The 14,876-nt window shown below is 38.9% G+C and overlaps 1 protein-coding gene across 1 annotated transcript in view; it reads right to left on the bottom strand.

Annotated features, from left to right (window-relative positions):
* Positions 1 to 7,194: 7,194 nt before the first annotated feature.
* The window catches only part of Zc3h8 (zinc finger CCCH-type containing 8), a 29,732-nt gene continuing 22,050 nt past the window's right edge, over positions 7,195 to 14,876 (bottom strand). The window contains exons 6-9 of the mRNA XM_004633141.2: positions 14,545 to 14,656; positions 12,838 to 12,947; positions 11,560 to 11,607; positions 7,195 to 7,391 (exon numbers count right to left, since the gene is read on the bottom strand). Of these exons, the coding sequence (XP_004633198.1) occupies positions 11,575 to 11,607; positions 12,838 to 12,947; positions 14,545 to 14,656 (255 nt within the window). The 3' untranslated portion in view covers positions 7,195 to 7,391; positions 11,560 to 11,574. The remainder of the gene's footprint in view (positions 7,392 to 11,559; positions 11,608 to 12,837; positions 12,948 to 14,544; positions 14,657 to 14,876) is intronic.

The raw sequence follows: 14,876 nt of genomic DNA, 5'->3' as shown, positions 1-14,876 counted from the left end.
ATAATTTCAAGTCAGGAATTGTAATGCCTCCTGCCTTGTCTTTATTGCCCAGGATTGCCTTTGCTATTCTAGGTCTTTTCTGGCTCCAGATAAATTTTAGGAATGATTTCTCTAGGTCTGTGAGGTATGTCGGTGGTAGTCTGATAGGGATTGCATTAAATCTGTACAGCAATTTTGGGAGCATGGCCACATCTTGTAGATTTCTGCCTCACTTTCTCTTTCAGTAAATTTAGGTGTTTCAATTTTAATATTTAGGTCTTTGATCCTTTTTTACTTTAGTTCAGTGCACGGTGATATACATGGTTTTACTTCTAGCCTTTGGCTTGTGGAAAGCCAAGTTTTGCAGGACCATTTATTAAAGAGATTGTATTTCTTCCAGTGAAGGGATTTGGCTCCTTTGTCAAAGATAAGGTGGCTCAATGTGTCAGAGTTGTATCTACATTGTCTACTTTTTTCCATTGATCCTCAGGCCTGTTTATTTTTTTTTTTAACCAATACTATGCTGGTTTAATCATACTAGCTTTGTAGTATACTTTCAAGTCAGGGATTATGATGTCTTCTGCCTTGCCTTTGTTTCCCAGAATTGCTTTTGCTATTGTAGGTCTTTTCTGGTTCCAAATGATTTTTAGGAGTGTTTTCTCTAGACCCATGGCATATGCTAAAGGTACTTTGATTGGGATTGCATTAAATTCACATTGCAGTTTGGGGAGTATGCCTATTTTCACTATGTTGTTCTTCCTTTCTAAAAGCATGAGGTATCTTTTCATTTTCTGATACCTTTTTTGATCTTTTTAAGGATAATTTTCACTGTACAGATCATTTACATCTCTTGTTATAGACTGATTCCTAAGTATTTCATTTTTTAAGATGCTATTTCAAGGGTGTGGTTTTCCTGATTTCTCTGTCACATATGTGCCGGAATGCTATAGATTTTTGAGTGTTGAGTTTGTACCCTGCTACACTTCTGAATTTGGATGTAAAATATACACATTTTGGGTGTTTTCTATGTAGAGTATAACACCATTTGCAAATAATGACAATCTAACTTTTTCCTTTCTTATCTTTATTCTTTTTTTTTTCTCCCATCTAATTGCCCTGGCTGTTTGTAGAACTATATTGAATAGGAGTGGTGATAATGGACACCCTTGCCTTATTTCTGATTTCAGAGTGGAATGCTTTCAGTTTTTGACCATTTAATATGATGTTAGGTGTTAGTCTGTCATAAATGGCTTTTATAAGATTGAAGTAAAGCTCATTTATTCCAATTTTCTGTAGAGTTTTTATCATGAAAAATTGTTGGACTTTGTCAAATACTTTTTCTGCATCGATTAAGATGGTCACGTGATTTTTGTCCCTGGTTCTGTTAGCATGGTGTATTACCTTTATTGATTTGCATACGCTGAACCATCCCTGCATCCTTGGGATGAATTCTACTTGGTTCTGATGTATAATCTTCTTGATGATTTGCTGTATTTTTTGCCAGTATCTTATTGAGGATTTTTGCATCTATGTTTATTAGGAAGACTGGTCTACAGTTTTCTCTTTTGGTTGGGCTCTCCTCTGGTTTGGGAATCAGGGCTATATTTGCTTTCAGAAATGAATTTGAAAGTACTGCTTCACTTTCATTTTCTTTAGAGTTTCAGCATTAGTGTCATTACTTCTCTAAATTTCTTATCGAATTCAATAGTGAATCCTTTAGAGGCTGGGCTTTTCTTTGTTAGAAAAAATTTTAATTATATTTTCAATTTCAGTGGCTTATATCAGGTTAGGCTTTTTATATGTTTTTGTTTAGTTTTGGCAATTAGATTGTGTCTAGGAATCCGTCTATTTCTTCTGTGCTTTTCATATTATTTGAATATAGATTCTCATCATAGGTATTGATAATCTTGATTTCTGTGGAATCTGTTTTTATTTCCTCCTTTTCATTCCTAATTACTTGAATGTGTTTTTTTCTTTCCTCTTTTTGATGAGATTAATGGTTTATCAATTTTATTCAAGAACGAACTTTTCGATTCATTGATTTTTTTGGTGTTATTTCTCAGTCTCTGTTGTATTTCTGTTCTTTGTAATTTTCTCTGTTATATGAGTTTTGGGTTTGATTTGTTCTTTTTTCTAGTAGTTTGAGGTTCAACATTAGGTTATTAGAGCTCATTCTGTTTTCCTGATGTTTGAGTTTCTTCCTATAAATTTTCCTGGTAGGACTGGTTTCATTGCATTCCATAAGTTTTGGTACTTTGTATCGGCATTATAGAATGTATACACTATTTAATTTCATCTTTAATTTCCCGTGACCCATTGGTTGCTCAGAAGGGTGTTAATGTATTTCCATGTGTTTATGGAGTTCTGTGATTTCCTTTGCTGTTGACTTCCAGTTTCATTGTGCTATGATCAGAGAGTATGCTCAGGATAATTTCAATTCCTCTACATTTACTGAAGCATATTTTGTTAGCTAATATACGGTGTATTTTGGAGAACATTCCATGCACAGCTAAGAATACGTATTCTGATGTTTTGAGGTGGAACACTGTAGACACATAACAAGTCCATTTGCTCACAGGCTTGGTTTAGTTCTATTCTTTCTTTCATTTTTTGTGTATTTGATTTGTGAGAATGGGGTATTAGAGTCCCCCACTACAACTGTTAGTGCTTATTTAATTTTTCATGTCAGTTAATATTTGTTTAATGCAATTGGGTGGGCCTACTTTTGGTGCATATTTGTGATTGTTCTCTTCTTGGAGGTTTCCCCTTAACAAGGGATGTAGTGACCTTCTTTCTCTCTTTTGATCAGCTGTTTTAAAGTGTGCATTGTCTGCAAACAATTGTTCCCACTGCTTTTTTCTGGGTTCCTCTGGTGTGTAGAACAGTTTTCTGTCATCTGACTTTTAGTCTATGACTTTTCTTTTCGGATTAAATGTTTCTTGAATGCAGTGTTGTTGGATCTTGCTTCTTGATCCTCTCTGTATGAGTTGAGGCCATTGATGTTGATGACCACAGTTGGTATGTATTGGCTTTTTTTATGTCGTTTGTTCCATCTTTTTCCTGTTTAACTGCTTGCCCTGTCTAATGGCATCTATAGGTGTTCACATTTGTTCTCTTATCTTTAATACATCTTTCAGAGCATTCTGTAAGCAGACCTGGTGGTCATAAATTTCTTCAGTTCTTTGAAAGACCCCTCTTTTGATACTGATATTGGTATTGTGTCTTCTCCCTTTATTTCATTACTCTGCCTGGGGATTTATCAATCTTATTAATGTTTATATTTAGTTCCTCTGATTTTATTTATTTTCAATTCCATTGTTTCCTATTATTGTTTTCTTCCTCCTGCACTGGATTTACTTTGCTGTACTTACTCTACTTTCTAACTTTAGATTACTGGTTTGTTTTTTTGTTTTTTTTTCTCGTTCTTGTTTTGTTTTGCTCTTTGAGACAGGGTCTTGCTAGGTAGTTCAGCCTAGCCCTGAACTATGCAGCTCAAGCTGGCCTGGAACTCATGGAAATCCTCATGCCTCAGCCTCCCCAGTGCTGGGATTACAGGCATGTGCCATGCCCAGAAGACATTTTTTAAAACTTAATACAATAGAATTTCCTTTAGAACCTGCTTTAGTTACATTTATGATTTTTTTTCAATTTTTCCCTACCAGTTTAACGACTGTTTGGATTTATAGTCAAGTTGTACCATTCGGACTCATGGCCCATTGCTTGGATTTATGACACAAGAGCAGGGGTGGCAGCATGGCCTTATGGTGGCTTCTTCTACAATACAGTGCAGTAATTACTGCTGAATTTACCATACTATAGCTCTATATTGTCATACATTGTAGCACTGCATGGAAGTTATGCAAATGAAAGCAAAGTCATCAAGTTGGTGTTCCGTTGACCATTTCATTGTTCTGAACATTGCAATGTACACACTATATACAGTTCCTCAATTAGCAAACAACTCACTTAATGACCTTGTGGTAGGACTGTCAAATGAGGAATGTATTTAACTCTGAGTTTTACTTGACCTATGGATTCATAAGGTTTGTTTTATAAACCAGGATATGATAATCTTGTGAATGTTCCATGTGCACTTGGAAAGAATACATATTCCACACATCTGTGCAGGTCTCCCATAATTGTCACTTAGGTAAGTCCGTTGACAGTGTTGCTCAGCTCTTCTATACCTTTGTTAAACTGGCTCTACAGACTACAAAGAAAGGAATGTTGGCTGTACCTGTGAATATGTTTATTTCTTTTGTCAGTTCTCTTAGCTTTTGTTTTCTAGGGTGAGGGAGAGGGAGATAAGAGAGAAAGGGGGGGGAGAGATAGTGCTGAAGTGGTGAAACCCTTCACAGCTGAAGCTAGAGGAAGATAATCAGATCCCTGGGTCACTGTCCCAGGAAGGGGTGAAGGCTGGTCTGGTGCACTCAGTTCTTGTGAGGGGGTTGTTATAAAGGCAGCCCTTCCATAGGGGACCCTCTACATGTGCTCTGCCATTTTGACCAAACCAGGAGGTACTTAGCAGAGACCAAATGGATTTCCAGTCTCCAAAACTGAAAGGTACATAAACCTCTTCTTTCTAAAGTATACAGCTTTAGATATACAGCTTTAGTACAGCAAAAGTTAATAGATGTATATTTTGAGAGGTTTTTGTGTGTGCGCAGGGTCTCACTATACAGATTGGGTTCGCAGTGATCCTCCTGATTTCTGCCTCCCTAGTGCTGGAATTACAGGTGTGCGCCACCACACCCGGACTCCATCGCCAGCTCAGCCCGCCTGGGGGCGGGGCCATGGATCAAACCTAAGCAAGCGCTTAGTCTGCTGAGCTATACCACAGGCCCTTAATAGATGTATATTTTGAAGTATGATTCTTATGAACCATCTTTCATCATTACAGTCATGATGGACAAACTTCACAGAGTACTTTGAAAACGTGGCAGAGACAGACTTTAGATTCGTGGCAGACGCCAGGCTGAGGCACTACAGAGAGAAGCCTGCTCTGAAGCTGGAGCAGGCAGCCAGGGAGAAGGGGCCGCAATAATGCAGGTACAAGACCATAGTCTAACATGGATGGACAGGGCCTTGAAGAGTACATCTCACTCCTAATTTAAATACAGCAAGAGGTGCATCTGCCTCTTCAAAATAACTGAATGGAAAATAGTAAGTCCAAGGGCAGGTCAGATTTAGTTCATCAGATTTAAGCAACTGCTTAGGCACACACAGGGGCCCGGGGTTTGCTCTCCGGGCCTGCCATGCCGGCCCCTGGGGTGTACTGAGCTGGTGATCTGAGACTAGGCATAGTGGCGCACACCTGTAATCCCAGCTCCTGGGAGGCTATAAACAGGAGAATCACTACGAGTCTGACCTACATAGTGAGACCCTGTAGAACCTGTCCTAAGTACACTTAAAAAATTAGTAACAAGTTCATTAATTTCTCCAAACAACTTCCAGGCTCTCAAAACCTCTGCCTAGTCTTCTAACTTACAAGTAAGACAAACACTGCCTCAGGAGTGTAAGACATTTTTCTTATACACTTTCTGTATAAACATGTCCACTTTCTAAGTATTAAACTATACATGAGGGAATATTAGGAAATATATTGCTACACTGTCATATATAATTATAAATATATGTAAGGTTGTTTTTTGGGTTTTTTTTTTCCTCTTCTCTTTCTGGGACAGGGTCTTGCTATGCAGTTCAGGCTGGCCTTGAGCTCACTGTGTAGCCCAGGCTGGTCTCAAACTCACAATGATCTTTCCGCCTCAGCCTCCCAAGTGCTGGAATTACAGGCATGTGCCACCACACCTGGCTATTTATAGGTTTTATAAAAACAAAAAACACAAAGTAAATGCTCCTATTTATTCCTTTCCATGTAACTGATCATATTATCCAGCTCATACAACTGTTATAAAGGGGCTGGGGGCAAAGCTCAGTGGCACAATGCCTATCTGGCAAACTAGAGCAGTGAATTTGATTCCTGGTACCAAAAAAAAAAAAAAAAAAGATGGTAAAGTTACATATGAATTTTAGAGGATATAAAATATCTGCTTTGCGGGTAACAGAACTACTCCTTGGCACAACTTCACTACATTCCATAAGGCTCCACCATGTTCTTGCTCAGCCTTTCTCCTCCGAGTTCTTCCAGCAGCTTCTGGGGCACCATCTCACCTTTGTCCCAGCCGTCACCAGGGAGTGCACTACTAACCTGCAGCAGCAGCAGCAGCAGGCTCTGACAGACGACTCACTCAGCCCCCAGCCTCCTGCTCTTGAGGGCCCAGGACATATCCTGGTCTCTCCCATTCCTACGTGTTGCCTGATAAATCTTTGCTTAGAGTACACGCAACTCTGTTGCTTTAGGTCAACTGGACTCCAAGCAAAATGACTCTGGCATAACTTTCAAGCATGCTAAAAAAGGAGTTACTAGACATGGTATGTGCGGCAAGCTAGTGATGCCATATTTTTGCCTTTTTTTTTTTAAATTTTATTTATTTATGTGTGTGTGTGTGTGTGTGTGTGTGTGTGTGTGTGGCCAGCTCAGCCCACCAGGGGGCGGGGCTGGCTGGCATGTGGTGCTGGGGGATTGAACCGCGGTCCCTGTGCTTTGCTAAGCTTGTTCTAAGTAGGTGCTTTAGACCACTGAGCCATCTCACCAGCCCCAGTGATGCCATATTGTCCCCAGCAATAGAATAGTATGATATTTATGGCTTTAGTTGCATGGTCTGCCTGATAATTATCTGCAGTAATGCATATTTAGAATCTTATGTATATTTGGAAAGTTTTGTATTTGTGTGTGTATAGACATCACGCTCTTCAAGTTTATGCTGCATGCAAGCGCATAGTCTGGTTATATTTATGAATCAATGAGAAAGATAAACACTGTATTCTTGTTATTATTTTAACAGAACAAACAGTTAAGAACACCAAGTTCAAAGGGTCATATTACTTTATTTTTAATAGTAAGAAACTGGAAATGAATGTCTGATAGTAGACTTGTTTTTAAAAAAATCACAGAAGCATAAATTTTAAGCTTCAAAATGGAACTGTGACCCATCATTAAAAATATTTTGCCAAAGTATGTGGAGATCTAACTTCTATTTTCTCCACTTCTTACTCATTCTTATATAGACTAACTTAGCCTTTTTTATTGAGAAATCTTAGTCAAACAGAAAGCACACCTACAATGTGCTGCCACATGATCCCACAGCCGGCAAGTCAGAGCAGCCCTCCTCTCCGGTCCCAAGGGCAGGAGCACCGAGCGAAGACACTCTTCCTTCACAGTGCGCTGTGCCATCAGCAGAAGAGCTGCATACGCTGGTGCCAGAGGGTGCTCCAAGGGAGGCCTCCTGTGAGTGACTCCAAACCACCAATCTGGAACAGGAGCGGCATAACCACTCTTCATCTATACAAAGCTACAGAAGAGAAGAATAAACGCATTAGGCTGTGAAAATCACCAATTTAGCTCCCCCCACTACATCTCTAATCCTCAAAAATTACACTGCAGAAAAAAACACAAAAATCTAAAATGAATTAATTCTTCTTTGGGAATGGAACAAAAATTGGATATAATGAAATAAGACTTGACTGCCCCAGAAATAAAGAAAAATAGCTCATTCAGTAGTATAGTAAGAAAATAATTAAAAGTCTATGCTAGCGTCAAAAGTTCATAGTTATGAAGGGGGCCTGCCCCTTAGCTCAGTTCTTTAAGTGGCTGCTTCAACAAAGCAGTCAGGATCAGGCTGCTGTGGTTCAATCCCCACAACTCATGCCAGCCAAACCTGCCCTGAAGGCATTCGGAGAAAAAAAAAACAAATCCTTTGGGGCTGGGGAGATGGCTCAGTGGAATAAGCGCTTCCCTGCCAAGCGCAAGAGCCTGAGTTCAATCCCTAGTTCTGCAAAAAAATTAAAAAAAAAAAAAATTTAAAGTTCATAGTTATGAAGGCAATTACACAAAGAAATCTGTACATTCAGTGCAATTCACATCAAAATCATGTTTACAAAAATAGAAAAATCCCTTAAAAATTCATATGTAATCTTAAGTGATCCCGAATAATCAAAATGATTTTGAAAAAGAACAAATAGTTCACTGCAGCTGGCCCTGAAGTCAAAATGATCCTGTCGCATCCTCGCAAGTGCTGGGATTATAGGCATGCGCCACCACATCCAGCAAAACTGGACTTCTTAAAACTTGAAGAAACCTTTTGTCATCAAAGGACATTATCAACATAGTGAAAAACCAACTGACAGAACAAATATCTGCAAATTACATAATCTCATAAGTGGTTAAAATCCACAGCAAATAAAGAACATCTAGAACTAAAACAGAAACAAAAACAATTAAAGTACGTGGCAAAGGACCTGAACAGACATCTTCCCAAAGATGATGGGTAATGAGCACGTGGAAATACCTTGCTCAGCTCAGTACACACAATCCAAAACCACAGTGAGCTAGTACCTCACACCCAGTAAAATGACTGCTAGCACTAGGTGTCAACTAAGACAAACAAATTAAAATTGTGAAATTAGAACCCCTGGCACCACTGGTCAGACAGTTACTGTAGAAAAACAGCATGATGGTTCCTTAAGGAATCAACAACAGAATAACCACATGATATACTAATTCCACTTTGGGACATCTACCCAAGAGAACAAAGCAGGATTTTAAAGAGGTAATTATATATCTCTCTTCTCAGCAGCACAATAGTTAAAACATGGAAGCACACCAAGGTCCACTGACAGATGAATGACTGAATAAGCAAGAAGTATCACCTACGTACAATGAATACTACTCAGCCAAAGGGAATTCTGACATGCTACACTGTAGATGAATCTTGAAGACAGTACGGTAAGTGGATAAATCAGTCAAGAAAGACACATGCTGCCTGATACCACTTACGGGAGATACCCAGAACAGACTCACAGAGACAGAAAGTAGGCTGACGGCGCCTTGGGAGTTAGGGACAAGGTAGAATGAGGCACTGTTCAGTGGATACAGAGCTTCAGCTCTGAAGATAAAAACGCTTGCAAGAGGGCCCCTGGTGATGGCTGCACAGTATGAGTGCGCTGAACTGACTCGTGGCGGTGAGCACAGGAAGATGCTTCAACATTCTGAGTCACTTCTAAGAAAATGCAAGTACGACTACATGGAAATGCCATTTCACCTCTACTAGAAAAGATACAATCAAAATGACGAATAATGGCAGTACACTATCAGAAAGAGAGAGATCGAAGAAACAGACCTTTGCTCAATAGAACTTGCTGCGTGTCAGACGGGACACAATTGGTCAGTGGGGAAAGAGGAGTTTTGTTAATCAAATGATGCTTGGAAGACTGATTATCCCTGTGGGGGGTGGGGCAGAAGAAAAGGAAGAGTACAAGTTTCTTATGTCACAGAATTAAGGAGAAACCCATTAGTCTTACTTCTTTCTTTATCCCTCCAGTTGCAGCCATACCTATTCTCGTATATAATCTGTGCCTCCTCCCCCATGTAAGGTACAAAAGCTAGACTATCTCTCAACTCTTGGCTGTGGGCTGGGCCATGTGATACTCTGGCCAATGTGGTGCAAACATGATTTTGCCCTCTTGGGGCTCTCCCAGTGGGAATAGAAGAACATGCCTCGGCTAGTCCACAGGTCCCAGGAAGAGACCAACATCAGGCAAGCAAGAATCGTCCCAGCAGACCTGCTGCATGGAGCACAGCCAAGCCAGCCTTGGCCACCCTAGATTTCCAGCCATCTGCAGATGCAAAAGATGCTTTCTGGTATATGCGACGGACAGCTGTGTGTTAGCTGGTAAGCACCTCGACTGTGGCAACTGTTACCTGGTAACATCTGCAATGGACCAAGTATAAACATATAAAATGGAATCCCAAAATTTTAAAAAATGGTCAACTAATTTATCACCTCATAATAGGGAAGGATTTCTCAGAGTAGAAATTAAAGCAACCATAAACAAAAAGATTATCAAAATGAATAATTCTGCTGAAATGCCTCAAAAGAAGTGAAAAAGGGCCAGCCAGATAGTTCAGCAGATTAAAGTGCCTGCTTAGGCAGACGCAGGGGCCAGGGGTTCGATCCCCAGCCTCTGTGTTGGCCTGCGCTGAGACAGTGATTGAGACTGGGGGGGGTGGTGCATGCCTGTAATCCCAGCACTTGGGAGGCTGAAAATAGGAGAATGACTACAAGTCCAATCTACATAGTGAGACTCTGAAGAACCTGTCCAAAATACATTGAAAAAAAAAGTGAAAGAGCCTACGAAATCTCTCCTACACTCTTCACAAGGGATTATGTTAAAAATATACAAAAACCAATGTAAAAAGGGTAACTGGGCCAAGAGAAACATGGCAAACCATAGTTATAGCCATTTGCTAAGATAAAAACTGGAAAGCCCAGTAACCCTAAGTTTTGTATTTTATGTAAAGAAAGCTATGAAAACCATTTTTACAAATAAAAAATTGGTAAAAACAAACAAACAAACAAACAAACAAACTAGCAATCACAAAATAAGAGAAATTCTGTATGTGTACAGGCATATAACAACTATACTTTTAAAAAAGTATCTTTAAACTTACACAATTCTACTCTTTGGCATATACTTTCATAACTTGACCACATTTATTCAAAGAGAATATAGATGAATATTTATAATGTTTTGGATTTAACATTAAAAATAATCTAAATGGCCTTCAAAAGTATATCTAAATTATAATATATCTGTAGATGCTACACAGCAGTAAAAATGAATGGATCCCTGAGTTCAATCCCCAGTTCCGGAAAAAAAAGAACAGATGACAGATACATCTACATAAAAGGATTTTTTCTTTTTTTGGTACTGGGAATTGAACTTACTACCTCACGTGCCAGCGGGCACTATGCTGATGAGCTATATTCCCAGCCATAAAAGGATTTTAGCAGCATAATGCTGAGTGAAATTAGCAAGCCACCAATTTAAAGGTATTTTTAACTTAAGCAAATAAAATCAAGGGACAGGTGAAAAAACAAAACATAAGCAAAACTAAACATATTACTTGAATTCTATATATTTAATAAACATACAAAGAAACACAATAAAAATACAAACAAAGTCCGATAAAGAAGAAGGCCCATGGAGATCACATATCTATATATATATATATGTGTGTGTGTGTGTGTGTTAATTAGTTTTATAATTTTGTTAGTGGGGGATGAAGGTGTCTCAGTTACTCTTCTCTCGTTGCTGGGACAAATACCTGACACCCAACATGAAGGAAGGAAAGGTTTATTTAGCTCACAGTTACTGGAGGTTTCAGTCCACACTCAGCCGGCTCCAAGGAGAGCAGCACAAGGCAAACAGATAGGAGCACAGCCCCAGCCACCGGCCTCTCTCCCCTCCTTACATTGTAATGCAAATTGCCGGCCCCAGGGCAGGCACAGCATCCACACCCACAACTGGGAGCCGCCCCATGACTCTGAGGGGACACTACACACAAACCATAACAGGAGAAAAATATCTCTAGTTGAGAAAATAAAGTGTCTCATTGAGCTTACTCTACAGATGTCTAGAGGTTTTAGAAAATAAGAAATGTAATATAGTCTACTTTACCTTTTTTAGTCTATTTTATTTACATGTCTTCTTTTCAGTATCCAAAACCTAATTATATAAAGAAAAAAAATCACATGACCATTTTATGCATTGATATCTAATTCGGTGCTGTTATATTCTTATATTTTCCAAAAGATTCCAATAACATCCATCCTAATCATCTATAGAAGGAAATAAAAAATTTACGTCTACCATTCCACATATATTTTATATAAATAAATATTTGGTATAAGCTCTGGTTCCACAGTAACCTTATGTTTCCATATTTTACAACATAAAGACAGCAAGAAATAAGTAACTTTGACTCTAACATTTATAGACGCTAAAGGGAACTTCTGCCACAAGAGATGATCATCAGGTTTTTTGTTTTGTTTCGCTCTTTTTGAATCTCACTATGGGGTCAGGTAGCCTCGAACTTACTCTGTACCTAAGTTGGCCCCAAGCTGTCAGTGATCCTCCTGCCTCAGGCTCCAGAGGACTAGTTTTTAAAAAATCTTGGATCTTCACATATTTTACTTTACCTTTGAAGAGAATAACTCCAAATGACATATGAGACATGAAAGAGTATAACTGAGCATGGTGTTTCAATACTCTTTCCTCATAGACCAAAGAATACTTGAGAAAACACTCTGAAAGCACTACTTGCTTATTCTGTCATGTAACCCTAAAACAGTTATGGCCACATGACTTTTAACTTTTCTTGCAAGGGAGAGTGGGAGAGAGGGAGAGAAGGAGACGGGCAGAGGGGGAGAGGGGGAGAGGGGAAGGGGGTGAACAGGGAGGGAGAAAGAGAAAGAGAGCGAGCGAGCGAGCAAGCGAGAGAGACAGACAGACAGACAGACAGACACAGGGTCTCACTATACAGTTCAGGCTAGCCTTGAGCTTACTTTGTAGCCCAGGCTGGTCTCGATCTTGCAACGATCCTCCTGACTCAGCCTCCAGACTGCTGGAGTTACACTAAGAATCTTTATAGCAAAACTCTTTTCCTGCTTTTCTTTGTTTTTCTTTGTTTAACTAAGCTATATAAGTTGCTAGCTACATAAGACTATCTCAATTTATGCTATCAGAGAAGAAAAAAATCTTTCAAGTACATAAAAAATAAGCAAATAAAAGTAATTTTCCAAATGTATTAATATTATTAGGCAAATTCTTAGAGCACCAGTGCTAATACATCCCACATTCAAACCTATGAGAACTCTCCCTAAAGAGTGGTTATCTTTTCAATTTTCATCATTTTTGAAAAGAAAACACTTAAAAGATTATGACAAGTGTACTTACTTTAGCCAACAGCTCTTGCGTTTCAGCCGTGAGGGGAGCGTGTGAAAACCTGCAGTGCTCTCCCTGGTAACATTTTGCCCCCGTGTGATAGAACTTGCAAGGGTACTCATGTAGCGCAAAGGTTAAGGAAGAGAACAACCTTAATCCAACTAAAGAGTTTGCCATTAGTTTAACATCATAACTATATTTTTGCTATGCAAGTATCTGTCTCACTAGGAGAAACACTAAATTCTCTATTTTTTATTTTTAGTTTTTTTTTAAAGACAGGGTCTCGTTATACAGTTCAGCTAGCCTTGAACTCACTATGCGCCCAGGATGACAATGCTCCTGCCTCAGCTTGAGGGAAGGGAGGTTTCAGGCGTGCAGCACCACGCCAAGCTGGAATTCTCTGCTTGAAGTATGAGATAATAAATTAATAATAATTTGGTTACATGAAAATTCTAATTTAAAAATTTTTTGAAATTTTTTTATGGAAGCAGGGATTGAACACAGGCCTTCACATTGCCTGTATTTCCAACTCTTCTTTTTTTGAGACAAGTCACACTAAGCTGACCAGGTATGACTCAAACTTGCAATGCACCTGCCCCAGCCTCTTAAGTGCTGCCATTATAGGCCGATACCATGACATCTGGTTTTAAAAAAAATCTAATTTTAGAGAGATTATATGAAGCAAATTTAGTGACTACTGTAAGAGACTTCTTTCTTCATATCTGTTCTTCTAGGACGGGTACATTTCACTGATGTATAAGAGGAATATCTGTTTTAAGTACCTGGAGAAATGTGATTATTTTAAAGCATTCTTTGCATTGGGAGAAACCAAAATCAATGACAAGGATAATCTTATAAATACAGGTCCTTTATATAATAGGCTTGTCTACAATCTAGTTATTTATACAATGATAATACTGTTGTTCAGGGAGTCCTCAAGTCAGAATTTCCACTATTGGAATGATTGAAGAAGCACAACTCTCGTGCTCACCAAAGGCACCACTACCCTTACCATTTACAGCCCACATCTTCACCATGTGTTCGTGCCATCTGCACCAAAGAGCTAAGCTTACCTACCTCCTTCTTCCTCTTTTTTTTTTTCTTTCTGTATTTTAGGGAAGGGCCTACAGGGTGTTCAGGGTCTCACTACCAGATCAGACTCATAGTGCTCCTCCTGTTTACAGCCTCCCAAGAGCTGGGATTACAGGCGCGCGCCACCACAGCAGGACCGGGGATCAAATCCCTGGTCCCTGAGGCTGCTTGTAGGTGCTTTAATCTGCTGAGCTATTTGGCCGGCCTTCAAATTAAAGACAACATCTATACAATTTATAATAAACAGAAAGCAAGCACTGTACTCCCAAATTATACAATCCTTGCCTTTTTTATGAGGTAGATTTTACAAATATAGATTCAGTTGGTGTCACTGCAAAAATTCTGACAATATTTTTCTTGAACTTAACTAGGCCTCACAAACCCCACTACACCACCAGCACTGGACAGAAAGGATCTTTATCTGAGAGATCTTTCTAAAGGACTATTGTTCTCTTTTTGTGGAAAAAAAAAAAAAAATCTATGCATAACTCGATCACTTTGATACTAAATTGAGCTTAGTATAATTTTGCTATAGCTCCAATTCTGGTTTCATTAAATTTTTGCCTTTAAATGTTCATGTAGGTACCTAGGAAAACTTAAGCTATTATATCTTACAATAAAGGTTATTATGCAAATACAGGCAGTCTTCCCCTCGGGTACAATATCCCTGCACATAAAACTTGCACATTTCCTGTTTCTTTTCCATCTCTGTATCATGATCAAACTTACACTGGTCTCCCTGGTCAACAGAAAGAACAAAAGCAAGGCATTACTGCTTACAGTTAAAGACATTAAAAGACCTACAAACTTTATCAGGCAAATGATTCCAGAAAGAATAAAAGCAATATGAATGAAAGTAAATCTTAGGAGCAATTTGGTTTACTTAGGGACTGTGTTATAATCACATTATATAACTGCTTAAAATTTTCTTAAGTACTAAACACATCTGCCACAAAGCA

Source organism: Octodon degus, unplaced genomic scaffold (assembly GCF_000260255.1).
Source record: "Octodon degus isolate 3935 unplaced genomic scaffold, OctDeg1.0 scaffold00052, whole genome shotgun sequence".
Taxonomy (NCBI): domain Eukaryota; kingdom Metazoa; phylum Chordata; class Mammalia; order Rodentia; family Octodontidae; genus Octodon; species Octodon degus.
The sequence above is the reverse complement of the archived record's forward strand: the minus strand, read 5'-3'. Positions and strand labels throughout refer to the sequence as shown.